Raw genomic sequence first — 25,417 nt, forward strand, 5'->3', positions numbered from 1 at the left:
TAGTAAGATGTATATGGATTTAGGAAATTCTGAAGTAGATATTAGAATGAGGAGGATAAATTATCTTGTCACAGCTCTCTCTTCCTAACTGATTACTATATTGCTTTGTAAGGCATCAATGTAATGAACCTGGCACAGAGGAGGGCACCCAGTAACATTTCCAGAATTATTAAAATGTGTAGTGGGGTGTCAAGATATTTGACTTTTAAGGTTCACTAGTTCAGACTCTTCATTTTACAGATGAAGAATTCAGGCCCAAAGAAATTCATTTTAATAGTTAATGTTTTTCTTCCAGTGTCTCTGAAGCATCTCTGACTTGAACTGGAACTTATCAAATATATGTACATATGTGTAAATGTACATATATGTTTACATGTGTTTACATATGTGTTTACACATATGTACATATATCAAATATGTGTACATATTTACACAGTTTCATGAGAAATTTCCAGCATAGAAGTCAGTTACAGACTATATGTTAATAATATAAGTTTGAATTTAGGCCTATTTCGTGAGCATTAAAAGCCACGTACATGGATGTGTGTGTGCATATGTGCGTGCTTAGGCACTCAGTCGACTTGTGTCCGACTCTTTACAGTCTCATAGTTTGTAGCCCCCCAGGCTCCTCTCTCCATGGAATTCTCCAGGCAAGAATACTTGAGTGGGTTGCCATTTCTTTCTCTAAGGGGTCTTCCTGACCCAAGGATCGAAGCCAAGTCTCTTGCATCTCTTGCATTAGCAGCTGGAGTTTCTACTGCTGAGCTGCCTGGGAAGCCCTCCAAGTATACTGATGACCTCTGCTAATTCATCTAGCCTCAACATCCAACTTATTTCTACACTAATATAAGAGAAATTAAGTCATTCAGATGAATTTTATTTGCCTTGCAGTCTTAGTATATTCTTCATCTGACTTATTCAGAAAAATGCAGAAAGAATGGTGATTAATTTTTGCCTCAGAAGTAAGCCCCTCAAACTGCCTGTGATTTTTATTACCATTTGTATCAGTGGGTATTGTTGCCTTACTTGTAAGATCTTTAAGAATCTAGTAACATCTAGGGATTTTCTTTTTTAAAAAGTGTACAAAAACAAAGTTTATGTGCTATTTTTGTTGGACCTTTTAAAGAAATAATCTTCAAATTCCGAACTCTATCTCTTGCCAGCTCAAAATCTTTAGCAACTTTTCATCCCTTACATTATAGACTCCAGACTTTTTAAAATTGACTGTAAAGGGTGCCTAGCATCCAGCCTCTGTTTTTCTAACCTCATCTTTCTCTAACACCCCACACACAGTGTTCTTTTTTTTTTAAACACACACCCAGTGTTCTAATTGGACTGTTGGTTGTTTTCTAGAGTGATGCCCATTAAAAAAGTTATAACTTTGCTGGTGTTGTTCTCAGCAAAGAATATCTTCCCTTGCTTATTGGAATCCAGTTCTTTGTTTAAAACCTAACATTAATGCAAAGCCTTGAACCAATTCATATAAACAGAAGTAGTATTCCCTTTTTGGTGCTCTCATAGACATTCCCCCTCCCCCCCCCCCCCTTTTTGAGGCATTTACAATTTGGTTGTGTTACAGTTATTTGTGTATTGCTTTGTTTTCAAAGTGGGGTGGTGATCTTTTAGGGGATGAAATCAGAATGTTATTTGCCGCTCAGCAGCTGCTGAAAACTCATCTGGAGATGGAGCACAGGGGAGACAGGAGGAGGACTGTTTTCTGTTTTGTTTTTTTTTTTTAGTTAAGACAGCCGTCCTCTAACGCAAAGCTAAATCACAATCAGCTGAAAGATTCTTTAAAAAACTTTTTTTTAAAAGAAATGAAATCAGTGTATTTATACATTAGTATATATAAAATAAATAGCTCATGGGAAGTCGCTGTATAAAACAGGCGCTCAGCGTGGCGCTCTGTGACAACCTGGAGGCGTGGGGAGGAGGTGTAAGAGTGAGGGGACATATGTATGCTTGTGGCAGATTCATTTTGTTGTATGGCAAAAGCCAACACGATATTGTAAAGCAATTATCCTCCAATTTAAAATAAATTCTAAAAAAGGTTATAGATTATGGCAGTCTTCCTCATTCAGACTTAGTGAATCATCATCTTGGAAAAAGGGCCCATAAATATGTATTTGAAAACTTCTGTTCCATAACCGGTTTTAGGAATATTGTATTTGAATATCTTCAGGCTGAGTTAGATTTAAATTTAGTTAAGAAACCTTTCTCCCTCATCTTGTGTGCTTCCTGTTGAGCAGTCGTCTTTGACATTTGGACAGTGTGAGTGTAATACCAGAAGGTCTGGAAAACCATAGGCAGAGCCACAAAAGCCTGGGAGTGGAATGTCAAACCACTGACCTGCAGGCTTACTGTATGGCGTTTGTTCTTTCTCTGAAGTATTTATTTTTCTTCTCTCTGTATCTGCAGGACATTGCTCGACTCTTGCAAGAAAAGGAGTTACAGGAAGAGAAAAAGCGAAAGAAACACTTTCCAGAGTCTTCTGGAGTCAGTGCTTATGGTGATAGTTACTATTATGAAGATGGAGGTAATAATACCTGTCTTTAGACTCAGTTGCAAGACACCTTTTAAATTTGTCTGTAAAGTGACTCTAGGGCCCATTTAGATTTGTGGTGGAATTTTATCTTATCTATTGAATATTAGATGGATGACCAGAGTCATTTTTATGACTGTAAAATGTGAATACAGTTTAGCAAAATCTGAAATATGTTCTTTTGCACTGTTGCTACTTAGAATATTATATTACATTCTAAGTACATAAACTAAGGTGAGGAAAATGGCAGATGAGTCTCTGCCTCAAGGAAATCTAGGCAGTACTGTTTGAAGCCTCATAGTAGCCCAAATAATAAAGGAGGTACAGCATTTATAGATGACGGGATACCAAAGCTTTTTCCCCATGCTTCTTATCTTTTAAACCTAGGCCAGTGGATTACCCTGCTGGTGACAAAATTGAATATTATGATTTTCTGTTGAGTTTTTGCTTTTCATGCTTTCTTTGCTATTTCTACCATATAGAAGGTTTTCTGAGAGAGAGAGATCCCTTCTCTAGTGCCCGCTTCTGCGGTGTGGTGGTGGTGTGGTGTGGTGGTGGTAGCGCTTGTGGTAACCGTGATTCTTCATCTTAAAAGTGTGTTGGGAAATGAGTATTTGCAAGTATTATTTAGTTCTTTTTAAAGACATGTTAAAGGAAGGATATTTCCTGTAGTTTTTAGTGTCAGTATTTAACTGTAGTTCAGCTTGGGGACCATGTGCTGTACGTAGTCGCTCAGTTGCATCTGACTCCTTGTGACCCCATGAACTGTAGCCTGCTAGGTGCCTGGGGATTGCCTGGGGATTCTCCAGGCAAGAATACTGTAGTGGGTTGCCATGCCTTCCTCCAGGGGATCTTCCCAATCCAGGGATGGAACCCAGGTCTCCCGCATTGCAGGCGGATTCTTTACCCTCTGAACCAACTTGGCTTCCGTGGTAGCTCATTTGGAGACCATACTTAGGGATACCAAATACCAACCAAATAAAATCTAAAGGCAGCTTCTAGAGAGTAAAGATTTTAAGATGAGTAATCCCCAAGGCCCCTGAAAATTAATTATCAATTGCTTTGCTATAGTATCATAAAAGTTAAGTAGGTATTTTTCTTTGGTGAGTAGAATGAAAAGGATGTGTATGTAGATAATAGGATTATTATAGTTGAGTCTTCCAGTCACACTGTTCTAAATCTTTCAAAATGAGTAGAGCCCAATTCTGTAACACAATTAGTAAGCAGATTGATTCTCTACTTGTGGCTTGGTGTGTTCTTCCACATGTGAAATGCTCAACTCTTTTTTGATAGCCATTTTCCTTATCCTGGTTTTTCTAATCAAATTATGTGATACATCATTCAAGAAGAAAAATTGCCAGTATTTTTCTGTACTAGAGATCCGAAGGTAAAGAGTTACTCTTCAGCTTTAATTAAAATCTTAGAGATATGATCTGATTTTTTTGTTTTTTTTGTAATCCTGCCAGAAGGCACGTTCATTGCAGATAAAAATATAACCATTCTAAACTTCTGAATTAAAAAACATTAGGGTGGTAAATAAGTACACTAAAGTCCTGATTTTAGTGTTCCTCTTTTAAAACCTTACACTTAACTCAAATTGGGACTCAAACCTGGTGGTTTCGACCAGAATATTATCATTGTGATTTATCTCTGTAGACTATATTAATAATTCAGTAGATTTTCAGGGACACCTAAATTTTTAAAAAAATTTATATTTAATGCTTTTGTAAACTTACAGAGAGTGCTGTGTGTGCTTTTCTTGGACTTGGGGCAGGGGGGGATTGGGAATAGGATCTAGGGATCTCCTGTGTGTACCTGTAAAGTACTGTTGGAATTTCTCTTCAGTTGTCTTGTTGTTGGGAGATGATACATTGCTGAACATGTGATCTTCATTTATATGCCTTTGAGTCAAATCAAGGTGAGTTCTACAGAGGCCACATTATAGTCCAGCTGACATTTACAAAGCAGCTGTATGTTCTTTGCAGTGGTCCTTTCCCAACACATAAGGGATATTCTTGAATTGTACTTCTCTGCCTTTGCGTGCAATATAGTTTTTGTCTGTCTTACATAATAATCAGAGCGAATCATTATGGAAGTGGTCGCTTTAGCTTTAATTTTACTTAAACTTTAATAAATTAATCTTTAAAAAGTAATCATTTATAGATTTTCTACAAATCTGGACTTATCCGAAACCCCTGTCAGATTTATATCAACTGAAATTGTATATCTTATTTATGAATCCATGTTTCTCTTTCAAAGCCCCTCACCTGTATTGCCGGCATATTAAAGATTTTTTTTTTTAAGTCATGGTCTTTGCAGTCATTAGACCTTGATTCAAGTTACATCCCTTCCTTAGAAAAATTGTAATATTAAGGAAGTTATCCACTATAATCACTGTAATCCTTTTTCTCATCTGTAAAATGAAGATTCTAAAAATATATCCTTCACATGGATGTTGAAAAATAAACAATAAAATTTTTGTGAAGACTTATTAAACTATAAAGTACTATTATTTGTACAAATATTAATGTAAAGTGGACTTCCCTGGTGGCTCAGATGGTAAAGCGTCTGCCTACAATGTGGGAGACCTAGGTTTGATCCTTGGGTTGGGAAGATCCTCTGGAGAAGGAAATGGCAACCCACTCCAGTATTCTTGCCAGGAAAATCCCATGGACGGAGGAGCATGGTAGACTACAGTCCATGGGGTCACAAAGAGTTGGACACGACGGAGTGACTTCACTTTTCACTTTAATGTAATGTGTGTATTAAATAATATTTGGTCTGTCCAAACAAAAATCATTTTATTTTGAAAGACAAACATGGAAGAACACAAAATGTTTGCAAATATATGTGTGTGTGTGTGTATGTATATATGTATACCTATACATATATATGTATACATATGTATATATGTATATACACACACATATATGTATATGTATGTACATATATATATGTATGTACGTATTGCCTATAAGGAAGTTAATTATATTTGCCAAATAACTTGGTCTCAAGAAATATAGAAGTCTCATTCCTTAACTGGACAGGGTTTTAAAGGATTCAAACATTCCTCCATCCCTGTCTTCTTTTATGCCCCAGGTTTAAAGACATCACAAGTGAGCACAATAAATATTTTTCCCTATCAACTCTGTGAAAATGTAGTGACAGCCCTTTTCTAATTCTTGCAACACACTTCCCTAAAGTACAACTGTTAATATCTGTTAACGTATTAAAAGAAGTAAAAATAAAACAATCATGACTTCACAAGTCCATGTTAAAAACAAAGCCTTTCTTTTCTCTTTTTGGGTTTATAGGCAGGCCTCACTCCTGCAGTTTTCTGTGGGAACATTGGTGTTAACACTAAACCATCGTTTCCTCCTTGTGATCGTAGTTTAAGTAGCTGGTCAGTATTATGTTAATTCACAGCAGTAGTAAATAGATTCTCAGTTGTCAAGATACACTTAAAATAATAGTTTGCGTAAAACATACTTTTTTATTACAGAGTAATTGTTCTGTTTCACTTTTGCTTTATGTAAAAAATAAATTCTATCATAAATTATGAAGATAAATACCTCTACAGACTTTTTAGAAGACAGGTTTTAATTTAGACATCGTCTTTGAAGCAGATGTTCTTTTCTTCTGGAATACTCAAGAAGAAACCATTTAGAATTTTGAGTGCAAGCTTTATTGGCATCATTGATGCATTTAACACATATCCATATCTCCCCTTCCTGTATTCCTTCACTAGATTAACAATAACAAACATTAACAAAAGCAAAGAGCCCAAAACCAAACCAAACAAAAAAACCCTGATAACTAATGAAAGATACGGTTATTTATTTTTTCTACGTTCCATCCAGTTACAAGAGCTGCTTCAAATGCAGTTCAGCGAGTGACTAATTCCAAGGGGGAATCTTGGCTGTCCTAGCAATTTTCCATGGAGTTAAGATTTCTTTTTGTTATTTCCCCATTATAGTAAAAGTCTTTGGAAATGTTAAATGTGCTCTTGGAATATTCGTTGTTAATTCACTTCCTTTGTTTTCATAGTTTGCTTGTTCCTAAAAGAGACCTGACAACAAAGCACCAAGTCTATGCTGTTTCTCTAGTTTGTGTTAAACTTAGGGACTTGCATATTTAGCACATGTTGTATTTCTATATACAGAATACAGTATCTTAAAGTTTTTTGAAATGTGTTTAGGAATTGGCTTCTTTTTATGTACTCTGTTATGGCATCTATTTTTAATTATTTTCCTCTACACAGCTTCAAGTAAGATTTGAAAGAGAGTCATCCAAAGATAACAGGGTCATTTACTCACATAAAATTCTCCTTTGCTCCCTCTTCTTCCACACTGAACTGTAATTTTCCTGGGAATGTTTGCTTTGGCTACCTAAGGGGAGAGGATGGAGGAATACAAAATCTGTGGATCATCTTTCTGAACCAAGTAGAAATGCAATATTAAATTTATTGTTATTTCCAATAAGAATATTTCAAAGTCTGACTGGAATCACAAAGCTTAGTTCTTTCTATTTTTATAAGATTCCTTCATCTCTCACTTAACCACCCTCCCCCACCATATACTAGTTCCAAATTGATTTTATAAATAGAATTGAACACTTAATGACTGGAATTTTTGTTATTGGCAAATATTAAAGTACTATGTTAATCCTTCCCTAATCATGATCAAGCTCTTCTTTCAGATTTAACTTATCTCATTTAATTTCAGTTTAGTTTTATTACCTTTTTGGCTATGTACCTAGAATCCTTCATGTATGCACGGACCATTCCAGAAAGTACTCATCCATTCGTTTCAGTTTGTTAAACTGAAAAAATGGTCTTCTTCATTTTAAAATATATTAAGCTTGAGGCCTGTGTCCATCCTGTAGTGAGTTCATACTCAGTCATTAAGTTAACCTGCATTTCTGTTTTTCACGTCCCTCCACCTCCGCTCAGACCAGCCACGGTCAAGGAGGGCAGGGGAGTTGGGTTCTGGAAGCTCAAGGCCTTGTAGACTTCAACATGAGGAAAAGAGTGTGAAGCACCGGAGGGAGAGATCCAGACATCCACAGGAGAACTTGACAGAATCCGAAGAGCACTGTTCGTCAGAGAAACCTCTGTCATCTTCTAGCTCGGGTCAAGTGAGGGACGATCCCCAAATTAACACTGAGCCTGAAAGAAAACGCTGTGGCCACGAGAGGCTCCGGAGGCCTCCCCTCCCCAAGATCAGCGGTGAGGTGCTCCTGAGCACCGAAGTGGATGACTGGGAGGCTCGCTCTAGCCATCGAACGCGGAACTGGGAAAAACAGTTCAGACAGCAAGACCAGCTCTCTCCCAAAACCTCACGGAAAGCGGGGCTTCCCTGCAAGGAAGCCGTTTTTAGGAGGGACCATGGGCAAGGTGAGCACAGAGAGAGGAAACGCAGGCCCCGGACTCCTCCCTGCTCAGAGAGTGAGGAGCAGCTCCAGCTCCACGACACAGGTAATGAAGGCCAGCCTGGTCGGGAGTCCGGCTGTCGTGTGTGTACGCGCAGACACATGTATCTGTTAAGCACCGTAGACAACATGTCCTTTCTCTCTGGTTTATGCTTATGGCTTTGAGATAAATCCTGGAGCCAGATATTACAAAAGGTATTTACTTAATCTCAAATCTCAAGAAGGAGAATATCTGTATCTTTTCCCTTCTGCCTTCTAAGAGAATTCACACTCCTTGCAAGGTTCTTCCAGCCCCAAGATTGCAGTGGAGGTACTCGTCCCAGGTACGATTTTTAATCTGCCAAGACCTTACATCAGAGATTCTGGTACTAAAGCAGTGCTATTGAGTTTCTGATTTTGATTCCATGAACCCAGAAGGTCTAATGACACCAACTTCATAATATTTGCCTCCAAAGAAGACCTACAGGGCTGGAAGTACTGGATTTTCTTCACCTCATCTTTCTCAGTTGTGAAGTGAGAGATGAGACAGGTGGTCTCTTAAGATAGTGTTATTCAAATAGTGAGCCTCTAGTTTGTTTTCGTCAGAATCAGCTGGGCTGTTTCCTAAAAATGCAGATTTCTAGATCTTACATGTGTTATCAATCCCTGGAGTGCAGCCTGGCAACTCGGGCTTGTTTTACCAGGAGGTGATTCTTACGCACTTAACGTTTGAAAACAGTTGTTTTGAGTTCCTTCCTGTGCTTTAACCAGCTTCAACTCTCCAGTTGGTGCTCTGAAGCACCAGTGTCAGGTAAGTTCTTGGTACTTACTTAGGAATGAGGTGAATGGTCGACCTAAGCCTCCAATTTCTGGCATCCCTGAGGCCTAACTTGGAAGCCCGTCGCTGACACAATAATGGTTCTCCATGCTTTTCTGGAAACTGCTGCTGTGAGCTTTTTCCATGTGGCTGTACCACTCCGAGTCGTAGCACTGGCTGTCTGGTGTTTTAGTTAGACTATACTCATCTCCCTAGTTTTGTTTTGCTCTTATGGAATGCTTACAGAGACTCAGGGGTTATTGGGGGGAAAATACCAAAGAGCCGACTCTTCTTACTTCCTTCCATTTACTGTTGCCCAGCCAACCCCTGCTTCTGGTCTGGAGAGTCATTCCTGGGCTGCAGGTTCATGTTGATTCTTTTGGTTCCCCCTATCATTTTATCTCTTCCTGTCATGTTAGTCCTTTAAATTTTTAAAAGACTTGGTGATAAAATGAAAATCCAGTTCAGCAATTATCTATATGCCACAAATCTTCTTGCCTCAGGCTTTGTGTTTAGGGGTAGATGCTTGGGTCTGAGCCTCAAACAGTTCATGAATCAAGCCACAAAGATGGATATGTAAACAAGCCATTGCAAATTTGATATACTTTGAACAAAGAGCTCTGAGGTAATAGAGGAGGAAGTGGTAAAATCTACCTGGAGTGTGTTTTGTAAGTTACCTTATATCAGATTTAGAAAGACGTGTTGGAGTCCAAAAAGTATCAGGGAGGAAGGGTGATTTCATCGACCTCTGTGTTTCTGATTTTGTGAATCCAACCCTCTAAGTGTGCTCTGAGGGCTGATTAACCTCTATGGCTTTTTTAGTATGCTCAAGGGTATTTTAAACAGACTCAGAAAGGGTGGAAATAGTATGAAAGAAATTCACAGTGACTCACAGACCCTACTACTGGAGTTGTAGGCAAATGTTTTGTCCCTTTTATTTTAATAACATAAGAGTTTTAAAAACAGTGTGACTAGGCAGTTACTAAAATGGCAACAACGTAGCTGCTAGCATCTGTCATCTTATTTTCAGCTTACTTTGCAGATTTCTTACTTTACAATGCCAAAGACTTTGTTGGCATTTGATTCTGTGAGCCACCCACCACCTTAGAATAGGCCAGAAGATTACATTAAAATATAATTATGTACTGGTGTCTATTCTTGCTGTTGAAAAAGTTCTTAAAGTTGTTAGCATAGGCCAAAGTTTTGTTTAACCTAATAATGAAGAAACCAGCAGGACAGCAGAGAGCTAGTTCTAAGAGCACTGGTTTGTGGGATGATCCGTTGAAAAAGAAACACGGAATAAAATTGAAAAATTATATATATGATTGGCTAATTTTCTAAAGAGCAGTAAATCCATACTACCTTTGAGGGTAACATCGCTGTTGGGCTATTAGATTGAAACAGCTTATTAATTTTCTGCAGTTTAACTTCCAACCTCTCAGAGCCATTAAACACCATTCTATGATATTTCCTAAAACTGGCTTCTTCCAAAATATGCGTGAATGGTATCACAATCCATGTGTCTTCATATTAGCTTATTCCATAGTTTGAGATAAGTTTATCTTGAATACCAGTACTTTTAGCAGTTTTATTTTATCAAAATTTCTTTAAAGGTAAGCTTTGTTTGTTTATTGAGGGAGGTTCTTGTTTTCTCAAACTGGAGAATGATGAACAGAAAAAGATAAGCAAGAATTTGATTAAAAAGTGAATGTGGAACTGTTGAAAATATGGCTCACCTGGTTTTTTGAAAGCTAGTTTCCAGATTAGGTTACCAAAATGAAGACTGCGATTTTCTTAATTTCTTTGAATTAGCTATATTTAATAACATTTTGAAGCATCTCTATTTTCTGTAATGACAGGCTTACAGTGTACTATCTGAAATTCCTTCTTAGGTACTTAGAAAAGCTCTTTTCACCTTTGGTATGAAGTATGCTGCAGTTAGTAAGCAGTCTTGTCAGTCTAGAAATCTAGTATTCCAGGCTATAGAAATTTTCTACTTAATGAGATCTACAAGTTCCAAACAAAGAGTTCAAATAAACTCTTCTCTCTCCCTTTAAATATTTAACCTAGGGAGAAATTACCTCAAAATTTAACAATATTTATTTTTATTGGGGCATGGTTGACATATAACATTAAGTTTCAAGTGTATAATTGTATATATTGCAAAATGATCACCAGAATAAGTCTAGTTAACATCATCATCATACTTAATTAAAATTTTTTTCTTGTGATAAGAACTTTGAAGATTTATTCTCTTAGCAATTTTTAGATGTACAGTATAATACAATCTCCATTCTGTACATTATATCCCCATGACTTATTTATTTTATAACCAGAGGTTTGTATTTTATGACTTTCTTTACCCATTTTGCCCATCCTCCAATCTCTCCTACGACAATCACAAATCTGTTCTCTGTATCTTTGGGCTCAAGATTTTTTGTTTTGTTGTTTTGTTTTAGATTCCACGTATAAGTGAAATTATATATTATTTACCTTTCTCTTTATAGTCCAACTCTGACATCCATACATGACTCCTGGAAAAACCAAAGCTTTGACTAGACAGACCTTTGTTGGCAAAGTGATGTCTCTGCTTTTTAATATGCTGTCTAGGTTGGTCATAACTTTTCTTCCAAGGACCAAGTGTCTTAAATTTCATGGCTGAAGTCACCAACTGCAGTGATTTTGGAGCCCCATGAAAATAAAGTCTGACACTGTTTCCATTGTTTCCCCATCTATTTGCCATGAAGTGATGGGACCAGAGGCCATGATCTTAGTTTGATCAGATGTTGAGTTTTAAGCCAACTTTTTCACTCTCCTTTTTCACTTTCATCAAGAGGCTCTTTATTTCTTCTTCACTTTCTGCCATAAGGGTGGTGTCATCTGCATATCTGAGGTTATTGATATTTCTCCTGGCAATCTTGATTCCAGCTTGTGCTTCATCCAGTCCAGCATTTCTCATGATGTACTCTGCATATAAGTTAAATAAGCAAGGTGACAGTATACAGCCTTGATGTATTTGGAACCAGTCTGTTTTTCCACGAGAGTTGGACTATAAAGAAAGCTGAGTGCCAAAGAATTGATGCTTTTGAACTGTGGTGTTGGAGAAGACCCTTGAGAGTCCCTTGGACTGCAAGGAGATCCAACCAGTCCATCCTAAAGGAAATCAGTCCTGAATATTCATTGGAAGGACTGATGCTGAAGCTGAAACTCCAGTACTTTGGCCACCTGATATGAAGAGCTGACTCATTTGAAAAGACCCTGATGCTGGGAAATACTGAAGGTGGGAGGAGAAGGGGATTACAGAGGATGAGATGGTTGGATGGCATCATCGTCTCAATGGACATGAGTTTGAGTAAGCTCTGGGAGTTGGCGATGGACAAGGAAGCCTGGCATACTGCAGTCCATGGGGTTGCAAAGAGTCAGACACGACTGAGCGACTGAACTGAACTGAACCTTTCTCTTTCTTACTTTACCTACCAAGATGCCTTCAGGGTCCATTCCTGTTTTTGTAAATGGCAAGATTTAATTCTTTTTATGGCTGAATAATATTGCTCTGTGTGTGTGTATGTGTGTATGTAAATCTCAGATTTTCTTTATACATTTATCCATCAATGGGCACTTGGGTTGTTTCATGTCTTGGCTATTGTAAATTATAATACAGTGAACACAGGGTGCGCATATCTTTTTGAGTTTGTATTTTCATTTCCTTCAGATAAATTCCAAAAGTAGAATTACTGGATTGTATGGTGGTTCTAATTTTTTAAAAAAAATTTTTTTGAGAGACTTCTATACTGTTTTTCATAGTGGCTACACCAATTTACATTCTTACCATCAGTGCACAAGGGTTTTCTTCACATCTTGCCAACACTTGTTGTTTCTTGTCTTTTTGATAATAGTTATTCTAAAAGTGTGCTGTATGACACCTCTTTGTGGCTTTGATTTGCATTTCTGTGATGATCAGTGATGTTCAGCACCTTTTTGTACCTGCTTGCCATCTATATGTCTCCTTTGAAAAAATGTTCAGATCCTCTGCCTATTTTTCAATCAGATTGTGTTTTTGCTATTGAGCTGTATGTGTTCTCTATGTATTTTGGATGTTAACCCCTTATCAAATATGTGATTAGTGAATATTTTCTCCCATTCTTTTTTTCTCCCATGCCTTTTTATTTTGTTGACAGTTTCCTTTGCTATGAAGAAGTTTTTTAGCTGGATGTAGTCCCACTTGCTCTTTTTACTTTTGTTGCATTTAATTTTGGTGTTGAATCCAAAAAAATCATCTCTAAGACAAATGTCAAGAAGCTTACTGCCTGTGTTTTCATCTAGGAGTTTTATTGTTTTGGGTCTTATGTTCAAGTATTTAATCCATTTTGAGTTAATTTTTGTGTATGGTGTAGCTAGATGGTCAGGTTTCATTCCTTTGAATATGGCTGTCCAGTTTTCCTAGCGGTGTTTACTGAAGAGACTGTCCTTTGTTCGCTCTGTGCTCCTGTCTTCTTGGCCGTACATCAATTGACCATTTATACATCTGGGCTCTCTGTTTCGCTCCGTTGATCTGTGTATCTTCCTCTCTCTCTCTTTTTTTTTTTTTTGGCTGCACAATTTGCAGGGTCTTAGTTCCCCAAACAGGGATTGAACCCACACTCTCAGCAGTGAAAGCTCGGTGTCCTAACCACTGGATCCCCACAGAATTCCCATATGTCATTCTCTTTTTAGCTGCCAAGTAGTCACAGACTTAACACCCTTTCAAATCAATTAAGACTCTTCATTTGATCATTTCATTTGAATGCCTTCCAAGCATCCTTGATCGATATTAAAGCAAAATATTTTCTTAGTTAATTTTCTGGTAGAGAGCAGGAGGCAGCGCCACAGAGAAAGTTTAGTTCTCGAAATCTGAGTGCATTTCCACTGTATTTCTTTCACCAGATGGCTTACTTGAAGGAACAGGGTATGATCTCCCCTGTTGTCCTCAACTAGGCTTTGGACTGCTTGTGAAAGTGTCATTTTCCTGTAGATGGGCATGAAGTGAAAGTGTTAGTCACTCAGTAGTATCTGACTCTGCGACTGCATAGATTTTGGCCCACCAGGCTCCTCTGTCTGTGGACTTTTCCAGGCAAGAATACTGGAGTGGATTTCCATTCTCTTCTCCAGGGGATCTTCCCTATCCAGGGATTGAACCTAAGTCTCCTGAGTTGCAGGCAGATTCTTTACCATCTGGGACACAAGAGGGCTCTGTAGATAGGCATATGATACAGAAACCTATCTTGTCTGGTGACTTTTCCCAATTCCAACTTTCCCAATGCCTATCTATTTATTTTTCCCTAAAATCTTCCCTTCTAGTTATGACCAAGGTAATCATAACTCAAGGAGGTTTATCTACTCTTGTGAGTGAGTATGCCACTGTTTCCTGATTATCCCAAACAGCTTGAAAATCTGCATTAAAACTAGCCCAGCCAGCATAAGATCTGGAAACTCTAGGGATGATGTGAAGTTGAAGTAGTTTTCACATTTTGTGTAATTGAGCCAAACCTAACAAAGCCAGATTCACTAGTCTTCACTTGCGGTAAGGCAGATGAGCCTGTGGCTTTTGGTTTTATCACAATGCTGGATTTAAAGCTCTGAAAGAGGCTGCAGCAGATAAGTAAACTCTTCATGTGCCCAGAATTTAGTTGTATTTTTTTCTTTACTTTTTCCTCTTTTATTTAAAGCAAGTGAATCATGAAGTAAGGCATTTTGATAAAAATTATGTTCATGTACAGTTAATTTGATGGACATAATACACTAGTAGTTGCAGAGGTAATTGCAATTAAGAATCAACTATAAGATTTAAAACAAACTAACAAAGGCCAGATCACACCCACACTATATCTTTTAGAATCTCAGGGGTTTGGGTCAAAAATGTTCATGTGTATTGAAAGTATCCCAAGTGATTGTGATGTATAGACATGATTGAGAACCACTAATATAAAGAAATAGGCAACTAGGAGTAAATTATTTTTCCTTCCTTCAGTGACACATTTACTGAAAGTCACTGTTCCAGATGATTAATCTTGTTCACTGCATAAAAGATTTTTATTATTTTTGAATATAATACATTGTTGAATACATTGTTGAAAAGTTGTAATTTATAAAGGATACCAAAAAACAAAAAAAAGGATACCAAGAGGGCAATACACAAAATTTTGGAATAACCATTAGCATTCACCACTTAAGAGTTATAAAAGGAATATATGCTGCCCTAGCAACTTCACTTTCACTTTTTACTTTCATGCATTGGAGAAGGAAATGGCAACCCACTCCAGCGTTCTTGCCTGGAGAATCCCGGGGACGGGGGAGCCTGGTGGGCTGCCGTCTGTGGGGTCGCACAGAGTCGGACACTACTGAAGCGACTTAGCAGCAGCAGTGGCTCAGATGGTAAAGAATCTGCCTGCAGTGATTCTTTATGATTCTTTAATGTAGGAGACTCAGCTTTAATTGCTGGGTCAGGGAAGACCCCCCTGGAAAAGGGAATGGCAACCTACTACCAGTATTCTGGACTGGAGAATCTCCTGGACAGAGGAGCCTGTTGGGCTACAGTCCATGGGGTCACAAAGAGTTGGACTAACACACATAACAAAGTAAAAAGTCAAAGTTCCCTACTAGTCCCCATGTTCCTTTCTCCTCAGAGCAAATAAAACTCTTCAGGTCATTGTGCTGTCTGACATTTCACTTATGTTATATCCTCCTTAAAATTTAACAACATTAAACTGATCAGAGCACTGAGAGAGATCTAAAGCAAGTGAATTTGGAGGCTTATCAGAGCACAACCCAGGGCACGGCCGCTGGTTGGTTAGCAGGGACTGGCGCAGAACTCTCGGGTGATGCTCTTTCTGTTCCCTCTGAAGTGAGGTCTGCAAGGCTGAGGCGGAAAAATGGAAAGCCTCTCATCATCTCCAGCCTTGACAGCTTAGTCTCTTCAGAATTCCAGCTAACTTTCTTTTCTCTAAATTCTTTTTATTTCAGGGACTTAATCTTTTTTCACTTCCTGTTTTACAAAAGCTTCACTTACAGTTCTTTGTATGGTTTACTTCTGTTGGAGAAACTATGTGAGAGGCATTTTTTACCAAGCAGGTCTGGGTGGGTAACTGTGTTTAAATGTGTGGATTACCTGTATCACCTCTCCCATGCCGAGGGGAAACAGTTGTTTCCAACACGCCCTACACTGAATTTTAGAGTGGATGCAGCTCTGTCACAGTTAGATACTGAAGACAAACTTCTTTTTGTTAAATGTTTCAACTTCTCATGAAATTCCTCAGTAGCCTTATTGCACTGACTTTTTTCTAGGAATGAAGCCCAGAGTGATGAAAGAAGCAGTTTCTACTCCATCACGAGTGACCCACAGAGATCAGGAATGGTATGATGCTGAAATTGCCAGAAAACTTCAAGAAGAAGAGATTTTGGTGAGCAGAATTTAACACACGATTTTAGGTGAATCAGTTTTTTGTGAATTGAGTCAACCTTGGCATTTATATAATAGGTGTTTTAGTCCTTTCTGTTGAGAAACTGATACCTTTTTTATGGGTGGAAAAAGCAAGACAACAGGAATAATGTGTCCAGTTTTATTCACTGAGTAAGCATTCAGTTCATTTCAGTTCAGTTCAGTCCAGTCGCTCAGTCGTGTCCAACTCTTTGTGACCCCATGGACTCCAGGGGACTCCAGGCACACCAGGCCTCCCTGTCTATCACCAATTCCTGGAGCTTACTCACACTCATGTCAGTTGAGTCGGTGATGCCATCCAACGATCTCATCCTCTGTCGTGCCCTTCTCCTCCCACCTTCAGTCTTTCCCAGCATCAGGGTTTTTTCAAATGAGTCAGCTCTTCATATCAGGTGGCCAAAGTATTGGAGTTTCAGCTTCAGCATCAGTCCTTCTAATGAACACCCAGGACTGATCTCCTTTAGGATGGACTGGTTGGATCTCCTTGCAGTCCAAGGGACTCTCAAGAGTCTTCTCCAACACCACAGTTCAAAAGCATCAATTCTTCAGTGCTCACATTTCTTTATAGTCCAACTCTCACATCCATACATGACTACTGGAAAAACCATAGCCTTGATTAGACGGACCTTTGTTGGCAAAGTAATGTCTCTGCTTTTTAATATGCTGTCTAGATTGGTCATAACTTTTCTTCCACGGAGTTAAGCGTCTTTTAATTTCATGGCTGCAGTCACCATCTGCAGTGATTTTGGAGCCCAAAAAAATAAAGTCTGTCACTGTTTCCATTGTTTCTCCATCTATTTGCCATGAAGTGATGGGACTGGGTGCTGTGATGTTTGTTTTCTGAATGTTGATATTTAAGCCAACTTTCTCACTCTCCTCTTTATTATGCACTGTATAATTTGGTAAAAATAGACCCTGTCTTGGCTAATGATTGCCCGGAGCAATATCAATATCCTCAAATACGCAGATGAACTGAACTGAAAGACCTGTCCCTCCAGATTGTCCCGAGCACAGAGTGCCTTGCTCTGCCCTGAACCCCCTCACGTTTGTTGACGGCCAGCAGCTGCCACAGCCCAGGGTTTAGTCTTTGCAGAGCAGATGGCAAATGCCCTATTTGCTTAGTTATCGCCAACAATCTTGGCAAGTGCCAGCTTGTAGTTGACAGTATATATATATATATATATATATATATATGTATAGTGGAATACTATTCAGCTATAAGAATGAGGAAATCCTTCTGTGCCACAGACTCTGTGACTGAACTGAACTGGCTAATGAAAGTATACAAACTTATTATCATCTTCAGGGGTGTTGATCACAATTAGTTTCAAATACCAGTGGGTTTTGTTTTTGTTTGTTTGTTTTAATGTAAGCCTTTTTTTTTTTCCCCCCAATGGACAACTCAAGATTCCAGTTAAATTATACTTTTTGTGTTTTCTGTACCATAGGCTACCCAGGTGGACATGAGAGCAGCTCAGGTTGCCCAGGATGAGGTGCGTTCATGTTAATTTGTTTTGCCATTATTCTTTGGAAATATCCCAGTAATTTTCTACTTACAGCTTTGCAATTTTTGTTTAGGAAATCGCTAGACTTCTAATGGCTGAAGAAAAGAAAGCTTACAAGAAAGCCAGGGAGCGGGAGAAATCATCTTTGGACAAAAGAAAGCATGACCCTGAGTGGAAGGTAGAGTCTGTTTTTTATTTTTTTTTTCAGTTTGGTCGTATTCTTTAATATTAATTTTTATATAATTAGCCCCCAAACTGTGCTCAATTACTAACAATTAATCTTTTTTTTTTTTTTCCATTTATTTTTATTAGTTGGAGGCTAATTACTTAACAATATTGTAGTGGGTTTTGCCATACATTGACATGAATCAGCCATGGATTTACATGTGTTCCCCATCCTGATCCCCCCTCCCGCCTCCCTCCCCATCCCATCCCTCTGGGTCTTCCCAGTGCACCAGCCCTGAGCACTTGTCTTATGCGTCCAACCTGGGCTGGTGATCTGTTTCACCCTTGATAGTATACTTGTTTCAATGCTATTCTCTCAGAACATCCCACCCTCGCTTTCTCCCACAGAGTCCAAAAGTCTGTTCTGTACATCTGTGTCTCTTTTTCTGTCTTGCATATAGGGTTATCATTACCATCTTTTAAAATTCCATATATATGCGTTAGCATACTGTATTGGTCTTTATTTTTCTGGCTTACTTCACTCTGTATAATGGGCTCTAGTTTCATCCATCTAATTAGAACTGATTCAAATGAATTCTTTTTAATGGCTGAGTAGTATTTCATTGTGTATATGTTCCGTAGCTTCCTTATCCATTTGTCTGCTGATGGGCGTTTGTTTTTAATGAAAAATACAAGTAAAACTATAATGGGGAGTCCTCTTTTAGGGTAAACTCACAGATGTATTTAGGGCATGTAAATTATCTGTCTCTCGTATGTGAATCTGACTTATAAGAGTTGTTTCACCATGAAAACTCATATTGAATTCTTGAAAGTAACTATGTAAAGAAGTTACTTATGAGATTGAAAAACTCCTTTCCTTCATTTTAAGACCTACTGAGAAGTAGATGCCTATGGCCACAAGCAGACATACTTTTACTCTGCTTGCCTTCCAGGAGAGTGCAATGTTTTCCACATACTTTTAAATTTCCACAGGGGCTTTCCCCTCCTCTTTGGACTTTTCTATTCGCTTATATTGCCCTTCCCTCTTGATCCTATGCCAGCTGTCTCTCTTGCCTCTGGCATCACTTGATCCGTGGCAGATGGACAGCCGTTCTTACCGCCAGCCATCATTGCTTATGAAACTACCTAGTGTGAGCTTCAATTGTTACCTTCTTCTCGTTAATCAGAAATAGTAGAGACAAAATAGACAGCGACTGCTGTTCATTCTGCCATAGTCTAATTATTGTATGTGGTGACTGCAAGTTTAGTTGAACAGATCTTCCTCATTAGTTTGTCTGGACTTACAGGGAGAGACAAAGATAGATTTTCTTCAGAATAATGTATAATGTTGGGAAGAAGACAGACTATAGACAGCTAACAAATGTGAGGTCACACTGGCTGAAAAATGCATAATGGAAAAACAAAAGGAGCTGGAGTGAGGATTTATCCTGTAAAGGCTTTCAGGGAGGTAGTCTGTACTGGGCTGGAAGGATGCAACCAGGTGTGTATCCATGATATGGTTGAGGTTGCTCTCGGTTCTTCTCCTCCCTGCTTCCCTCCCTCTCTCAAACAAAATCCTCCCTTGGGCCTCTGGTCCTGTCACAGTCTCAGCATATATTTTGAGAAAAGCAAAGAAAGAGAAGTATTGTAATAGTATTTCTCTACTGTTGCCTGTTGCTCAGTTGTGAATCTAAAAGCAAATGAAAATATTATTTCCATGTTATCTATTTACCCTGTTCGTAATTTAGGATTTCTCCAAACAAACATATATCATTTTCATAGACGGCTTCCCAAATGCTCCTGTTACGTAAATTAAGCTGTAAGTAATTGCCCGAGAGTTCCTCAAGTTCTTTGTTAACTCAGCTATGCTGGAGTAGGTATTTTTAAAGGTTACAAATCAGGAAGGGAAGAGGAAGAAGGTCACATTTCTAGCAAGCATCAGGACTTCTGTTACTTTTAGATTCTGTCAGTGGGACTGGAGTTGTTTCTCTCTAGAATAGCTGGCATGAATATGCCTTATTTCTGGGCTTGAAAGTTTATCATCCCCAAGTCAGATGTTAAGAAATAAGTTTAAGAGCGTGAAGCTGGATTCCATAGACTCTGGGAGTCCTCCAGTTCTGTTACCGAACCAAACTTGGATCTGCTTGCTTTGCACAGTAAAGCAAATCTACTGACATACCGGGCTGTGGTGAAGGGAAGCGTAGCATTTGTTGTGAGGCTCCAGATACAGTCAGGGGCAGCTAGTACTCTACAGGCCCAGCCTCCCTGGCGGGTTTCAGGAAAGCATTTTTAAAAGATCTGGAGACTGTGTGCTTGTGGTCATCAGGTAGTTCACGTCTTCCATGTGGTGAGGGTTTTCACATCTGTAAAACCACTTGGGAGTGAGCACCATATACTTTTATCTAAGCACTTCATAAAAACGCTGCAGCAGAGGATGTGGGGCAGGGGAAGGCTTGAGAGAGTCGTGCTCGTTACAGCTCTCGTCAGCTGCCGTGTAGCTGCCTTGTTACTGGTGGGTGACCAAGCGCACCTCTGTGGTCAAGCCTGTTTGTGAGGGTTTAGTCCACTCGTCTGGTTGTACTGACAACCTGCAGCACTGTTTCATAACTATAGTTTTTTGGTCTCTAAGTGACTGTGTTTAAAAATATTTTATGTTGCTAAGCTAGGTGTAAGTAACCTAAAATTATGAAAGGAGAGTTTGACATCATTTAGATAATCTATAAATCTAATCTTTCTCTGTTTGCTGTTTTCTGTGTGTGTGTGTGTCTTTTTTCTTTCCCCCTTAGCCAAAAACAGCTAAATCAGCACACTCAAAGTCAAAAGAGAGTGATGAACCTCACCGTTCCAAGAACGACAGACCCGCACGGTAAGATGACACCTGAAAAGGGGACTGAGGATCTTGACCTTGGGGTTAGCAAGAGATATGGGCTGCCTGAAAAGAGTGTGTGTTCCTTGGAGAGGAGATCCAGAAATCTGCAGTTGTGAGGTGGTATCAAGTCTTGCAGGATTATTTTCAAGTTTTGTTTTCTGTTTTAAATTGTGTTGAACAAGTCAAGTCAGGAAGATGGGGAATTTTACAGAAGCTGAGGTAAGGAGAGATGCACTTTTTTTGTTAGGACCAGTTCTTATCTCTGGAGTCACTAATTGATTGCCCTCAGTTAAGAAGGGATGAGATTAACCATTTTCTTAAGTAAAATCTCAGGTTTTAAATGTTTACTGAGTTCCATGATCACATTGGTGTGTGCATGACATTTACACACGTCTAAGTTCATTTCTGTGTGAGTCTCGGTGTCCTAGGCAAATACTCACTTCAGGCATTGCAGACTCTTCCTCCTCCCACTGCAGCCGGTAGCTGCGGCCACAGTATACGTGGTCACAGTATACGTATACTTAGCTGCGGCCACAGTATACGTGGTCACAGTATACGTATACTTTGTAACTTCTCTCAGGCAGTCTGGGGTTGTGGTTATGGAGCAACTGCCCCTTTTCCACTGCAAATTGTCAACATTTAAGTCTTTGGGGAAGCAGCCTTTATTTTTTCTTTATTGTTTTCTGTTGCTTTTCAAGGAAAAACTTATTGGAAGAGGAAGAGAGAATGTTAAATAGAAAAAGACAAGAGTAACACTAAATCTAACATTTGAAAACTCTAAATTATTGAAACTTTGTACAGTATTTTGGTCCTGATTATTGATATATTTACTAATTGTTAAAGCATAAGTTTTATGACATTGAAAAATATACACTCTTGTTGTCACTCACTGTTCACGATTGAACTACTAGACTTATTTCCTTAAATAATATATTTAATGTTCTTGAAAAGCCATACTCTGGTTTTTAAACCCATGGGCTTTTAGAAGATAATACCTTTCAGAAAATTATATCAGATTGTAAAACATTTAGGGCACAGTAGTGTAGTTTGTCTAATTGTATACAGTTGGTTCTTCTTATAGCTTTTAGTTACCCACATTCCAAATGTCTTTTAAAGCAAATTTTAGATTTAGTTCAGCTTTATTTATATCCCTGCACAACATCCAAGTAAAATAAGAAGAACTAATCTGTTCTCAGTAGGTAAATAGGTAGGTGTTGCTTATTATGCCTCTTTTTTTTTAAATAAAGGGAATTAAAATCATCTTAGAGTTATTCTGCAGCCTTTGAAGTCCTTGGACTTTTTAGAACACCAGTATTTTTGACAGCATATGATAGAACAGCCTGAAATGTCTATTTAAAGGATTTATTAAAGTTGAAAACAACTTTCTGAAATGTAATGGGTTCTCTTAAAAATATTTGATATATTGAAAGAACGAATAATCAAATGATCCTGTGTTAAAACTGGCCATTGTAAATGAGTGAAAAGTGGCCTATGACTAGTAAAACTGAAGTTGTTTTCTGACTTAAGACGAATATTTGTCTTTAACTATTAAAATAAAAAATTTTTTATTTTTTTTAATAAATAAATACTAAAAAAAATCTTTCTTTGCAGAAAGACTATGGCAAAGCAAAATGAATAAGAATCTTATGAAACTTGTATTTTCATAGTTAAAACTTATAGCTTATGATCTTATTATAGATAACTTGTACAACTAATGTTAGAAGGTATGCTTTGTTAAGGTTAGAGTCTGTGGTTTCCTCTTTCGCATTTAATCATGGTGGAAGATGAGTTAACCATTTGTACAGAAAGAGATGGTTTCAGGGATTGAGAAACATGGAGCTTGCTAGTTCGAGATGTTTTCTTCAGTGTAGTACTAACAGTGGTACAGGGGAGGCAGGTTCTCATGTAGAGCTTATAACAGTCATGGGTAGAAGTCATTTTCATTGTCCGTTACAGACTTCTGCTCTAAAAAACGGAAAACTAGTTGGCAATCTGAATTAACTCCAATTCTTTGTAATTGGAAAAAGTTTTAACCTAAGTTCTAACCTGTTTTAACTATAGGATTTTGTATTAATAATGCTACTTGGTATTTTGTTTTTGTATTTTTCCTTTAGAAAAACTTAAGGATTTTATAAATGTCATTTGGTTCCTACAGTGTTCTTATGAATATGAAATATATTTTTCTCCACTTATTCATTTATCCAGTATTTATTGAGCCCCATAATAATTGCCCAGACCCAGAGTAAGTGGCAGTCAACAAAAATTTTCTTGCTCTTATGAAATTTATAATCTAAACAAACAATTATGCAGCTAACTACTATAATTGTGTTAAATGCTAAGGATGAAAAATGCAGGTTGTTGGAAGAGCCTAAGGAGACATTTAACCTAGTCTGGTGTCTGGGAAGGCTTCTTGAAGAAATGAATTTTGAGTGAATTCTGAAGTATATTTGGTTTTATCACTAGCTTAAATATATAAATCATTTCATAAGAACAGTTAGAAACAGGTAATCCTAATACATCGGAAACTATAAAACAAACTATTAGTTAACAAGATTTTTCCAACTTTGAATTTAAATACCCCTAACTGAAATAACTGTCTCCAGTGCAACAAATAATTTGGTAGGACCCCTTGAAGCATTAACCCAAGATTTGTTCTCCACATAAGCAAAAAATTAATAAAACAGCACACCAGATAACTGAGGGTATCCTAGACTGATTTGTTTATCCTCATGGGGGGATCCTAGAGCATTTGTTGGCATCCTAACATTTGTTCAGCACCTCAGCATCCCTTTCCTTGGTGAAGAGTTTTTCTGACAGTGCCAGTTGCCTTGCGTTTCTCCAGTATTTGGTCATCTAATGAAGATAGTGAAAAGAGTAAAATATAGACCCTGCCACCCTGATTACAAATCCTGTTTTCTTGAGTGTACGTTACTTCTTTAGTTAATATTCTTAATTCCGGAGTCAGATTGCTTTGTCTCAACTTTACCTGCCAAGACTTACGTTACTTTTTAAAGGTGAATGTTCTAAGTGTCTGTGAATAATGAAAGAAAAACACTTATTTAATTTCTAATATTTATAAACAAATGATTCCATGCTGTTAACACACAGTTTGAGCACACCTTTGGGAAACACCAAAAAAATGAGAGATTTTGTTTTCCAGCTTTATCAATGCCACGTGTCTGCAGAAATCTGTTATATAATTAATAAAAGTTTGGAGTCTTAAAAATTTCCCATTTTTTTTTTTTTACTGTTGTCTTGTTTTGACATGAAGTTGCTTGCACATGTATTAAAACTGTCCTTTCCTTCTCTAAGCTCTACTCTGCCACCTAGTGGTGAAACAAACTTTGCTTTAAATTTTCTGTGTTGACCAATGTCCCATCTCCCTCCCTTCTTAGCTGCAGCCTTCTCTCCCTTAATTACTTTCTTCCCCCATCTGTCTGTTCCTTTCTTTCTCTTTTTCTTGATGAAACCTGCGAAAACAAAATATATTTCTCATTAATGGCAGTGATCCTATCTTATGAATCTTTGTTTATCTATCCCTTAGCACAGTGAATGAATGTGAATGTATTAATTGCTCAGTCGTGGCCGACTCTTTGTGATCTCGTGGACTGTAGCCCGCCAGGCTCCTCTGTCGATGAGATTCTCCAGGCAAGAATCCTGGAGTGGGTTTCCATTTCCTTCCTCCAGGGGATCTTCCTGACCCAGGGATTGAACCCAGGTCTCCCGCATTGCAGGCAGATACTTTACTATCTGAGCCACCTGGAAAGCCTGCCAGTGCCTCACACTTATTAGCACAATGCCCTCACACTTATTAGATGCTCAGAAGATACTTGTTTTTATTGAATTATGTGCATCAAAACAAACAAGTTAAATAATTTATCCAAGGTTATACAACTGGCTAGGAACTACCATGAGGATTCTGAAATATTCTGGCTTTGCATCTCCACCAAAACTGTGTTTTCTAAGTGATCCAGTGAGGGGTAGAATCGTAGTCATCACTATGTAGAATAGCTCTTTAAATCTTGACTTTTCTTAGGCCACCACCACCTGCCATGACCGATGCTGAGGGTTTGGATTGCACTCCTTCTGGAAACCAGCATAATCCCACACGTCACTACTCAAAGTCAGAGTCTTCTCATAAAGGTAAGACAAGTGTATTTTCAGCTGTAAAATCTTTTTTAATAATCACCATGCTATAGTGAAAAAGCCAGGTGCTATATTATAGATCACTAGAGTGGAAAAATAAGTTTGTCTTCTTCTGAGGAAATCATTATATTATTCTTCATTTATTAGAGGGCTTCCCTGATAGTTCGGTTGGTGAAGAATCTGCCTGTAATACGGGAGATAGCGGTTCGATTCTCCTGGGTTGGGAAGATCTACTGGAGGATATCATTATGTTATTCTTCATTTATTAAAAAATAAACAAAAAAATGATTTAAAAATAGGAAGCAGACACCTTAAATTGGATGGGATTTTCTGTGTGCACTTAGTTGAGCTTTGAACAACACAGTTTTGAACCGCTTGAGTGTCCATTTATACATGGAATTTTTTTTTTTCTTCCTGTAGTGAATACTGTAGTACTATACCATCCATGTGGGTTGGGTCAGCAAACAAATACACAGAGGGCCTCTGTAAA

At 38.1% G+C, this 25,417-nt stretch overlaps 1 protein-coding gene across 2 annotated transcripts in view; it reads left to right on the forward strand.

Moving 5' to 3' along the window:
• Nucleotides 1–25,417, forward strand: part of CCDC50 (coiled-coil domain containing 50) — a 75,566-nt gene that overhangs the window by 42,255 nt on the left and 7,894 nt on the right. The window contains exons 5-11 of one of the 2 annotated variants that reach the window (XM_061166828.1): nucleotides 2,419–2,536; nucleotides 7,494–8,018; nucleotides 16,089–16,204; nucleotides 17,691–17,735; nucleotides 17,821–17,925; nucleotides 20,699–20,778; nucleotides 24,818–24,924. In XM_061166828.1, the coding sequence (XP_061022811.1) occupies nucleotides 2,419–2,536; nucleotides 7,494–8,018; nucleotides 16,089–16,204; nucleotides 17,691–17,735; nucleotides 17,821–17,925; nucleotides 20,699–20,778; nucleotides 24,818–24,924 (1,096 nt within the window). The remainder of the gene's footprint in view (nucleotides 1–2,418; nucleotides 2,537–7,493; nucleotides 8,019–16,088; nucleotides 16,205–17,690; nucleotides 17,736–17,820; nucleotides 17,926–20,698; nucleotides 20,779–24,817; nucleotides 24,925–25,417) is intronic. The other variant, XM_061166830.1, reaches the window with a different exon arrangement.

This window comes from Dama dama, chromosome 19 (genome assembly GCF_033118175.1).
Source record: "Dama dama isolate Ldn47 chromosome 19, ASM3311817v1, whole genome shotgun sequence".
NCBI classification, from domain to species: Eukaryota; Metazoa; Chordata; class Mammalia; order Artiodactyla; family Cervidae; genus Dama; species Dama dama.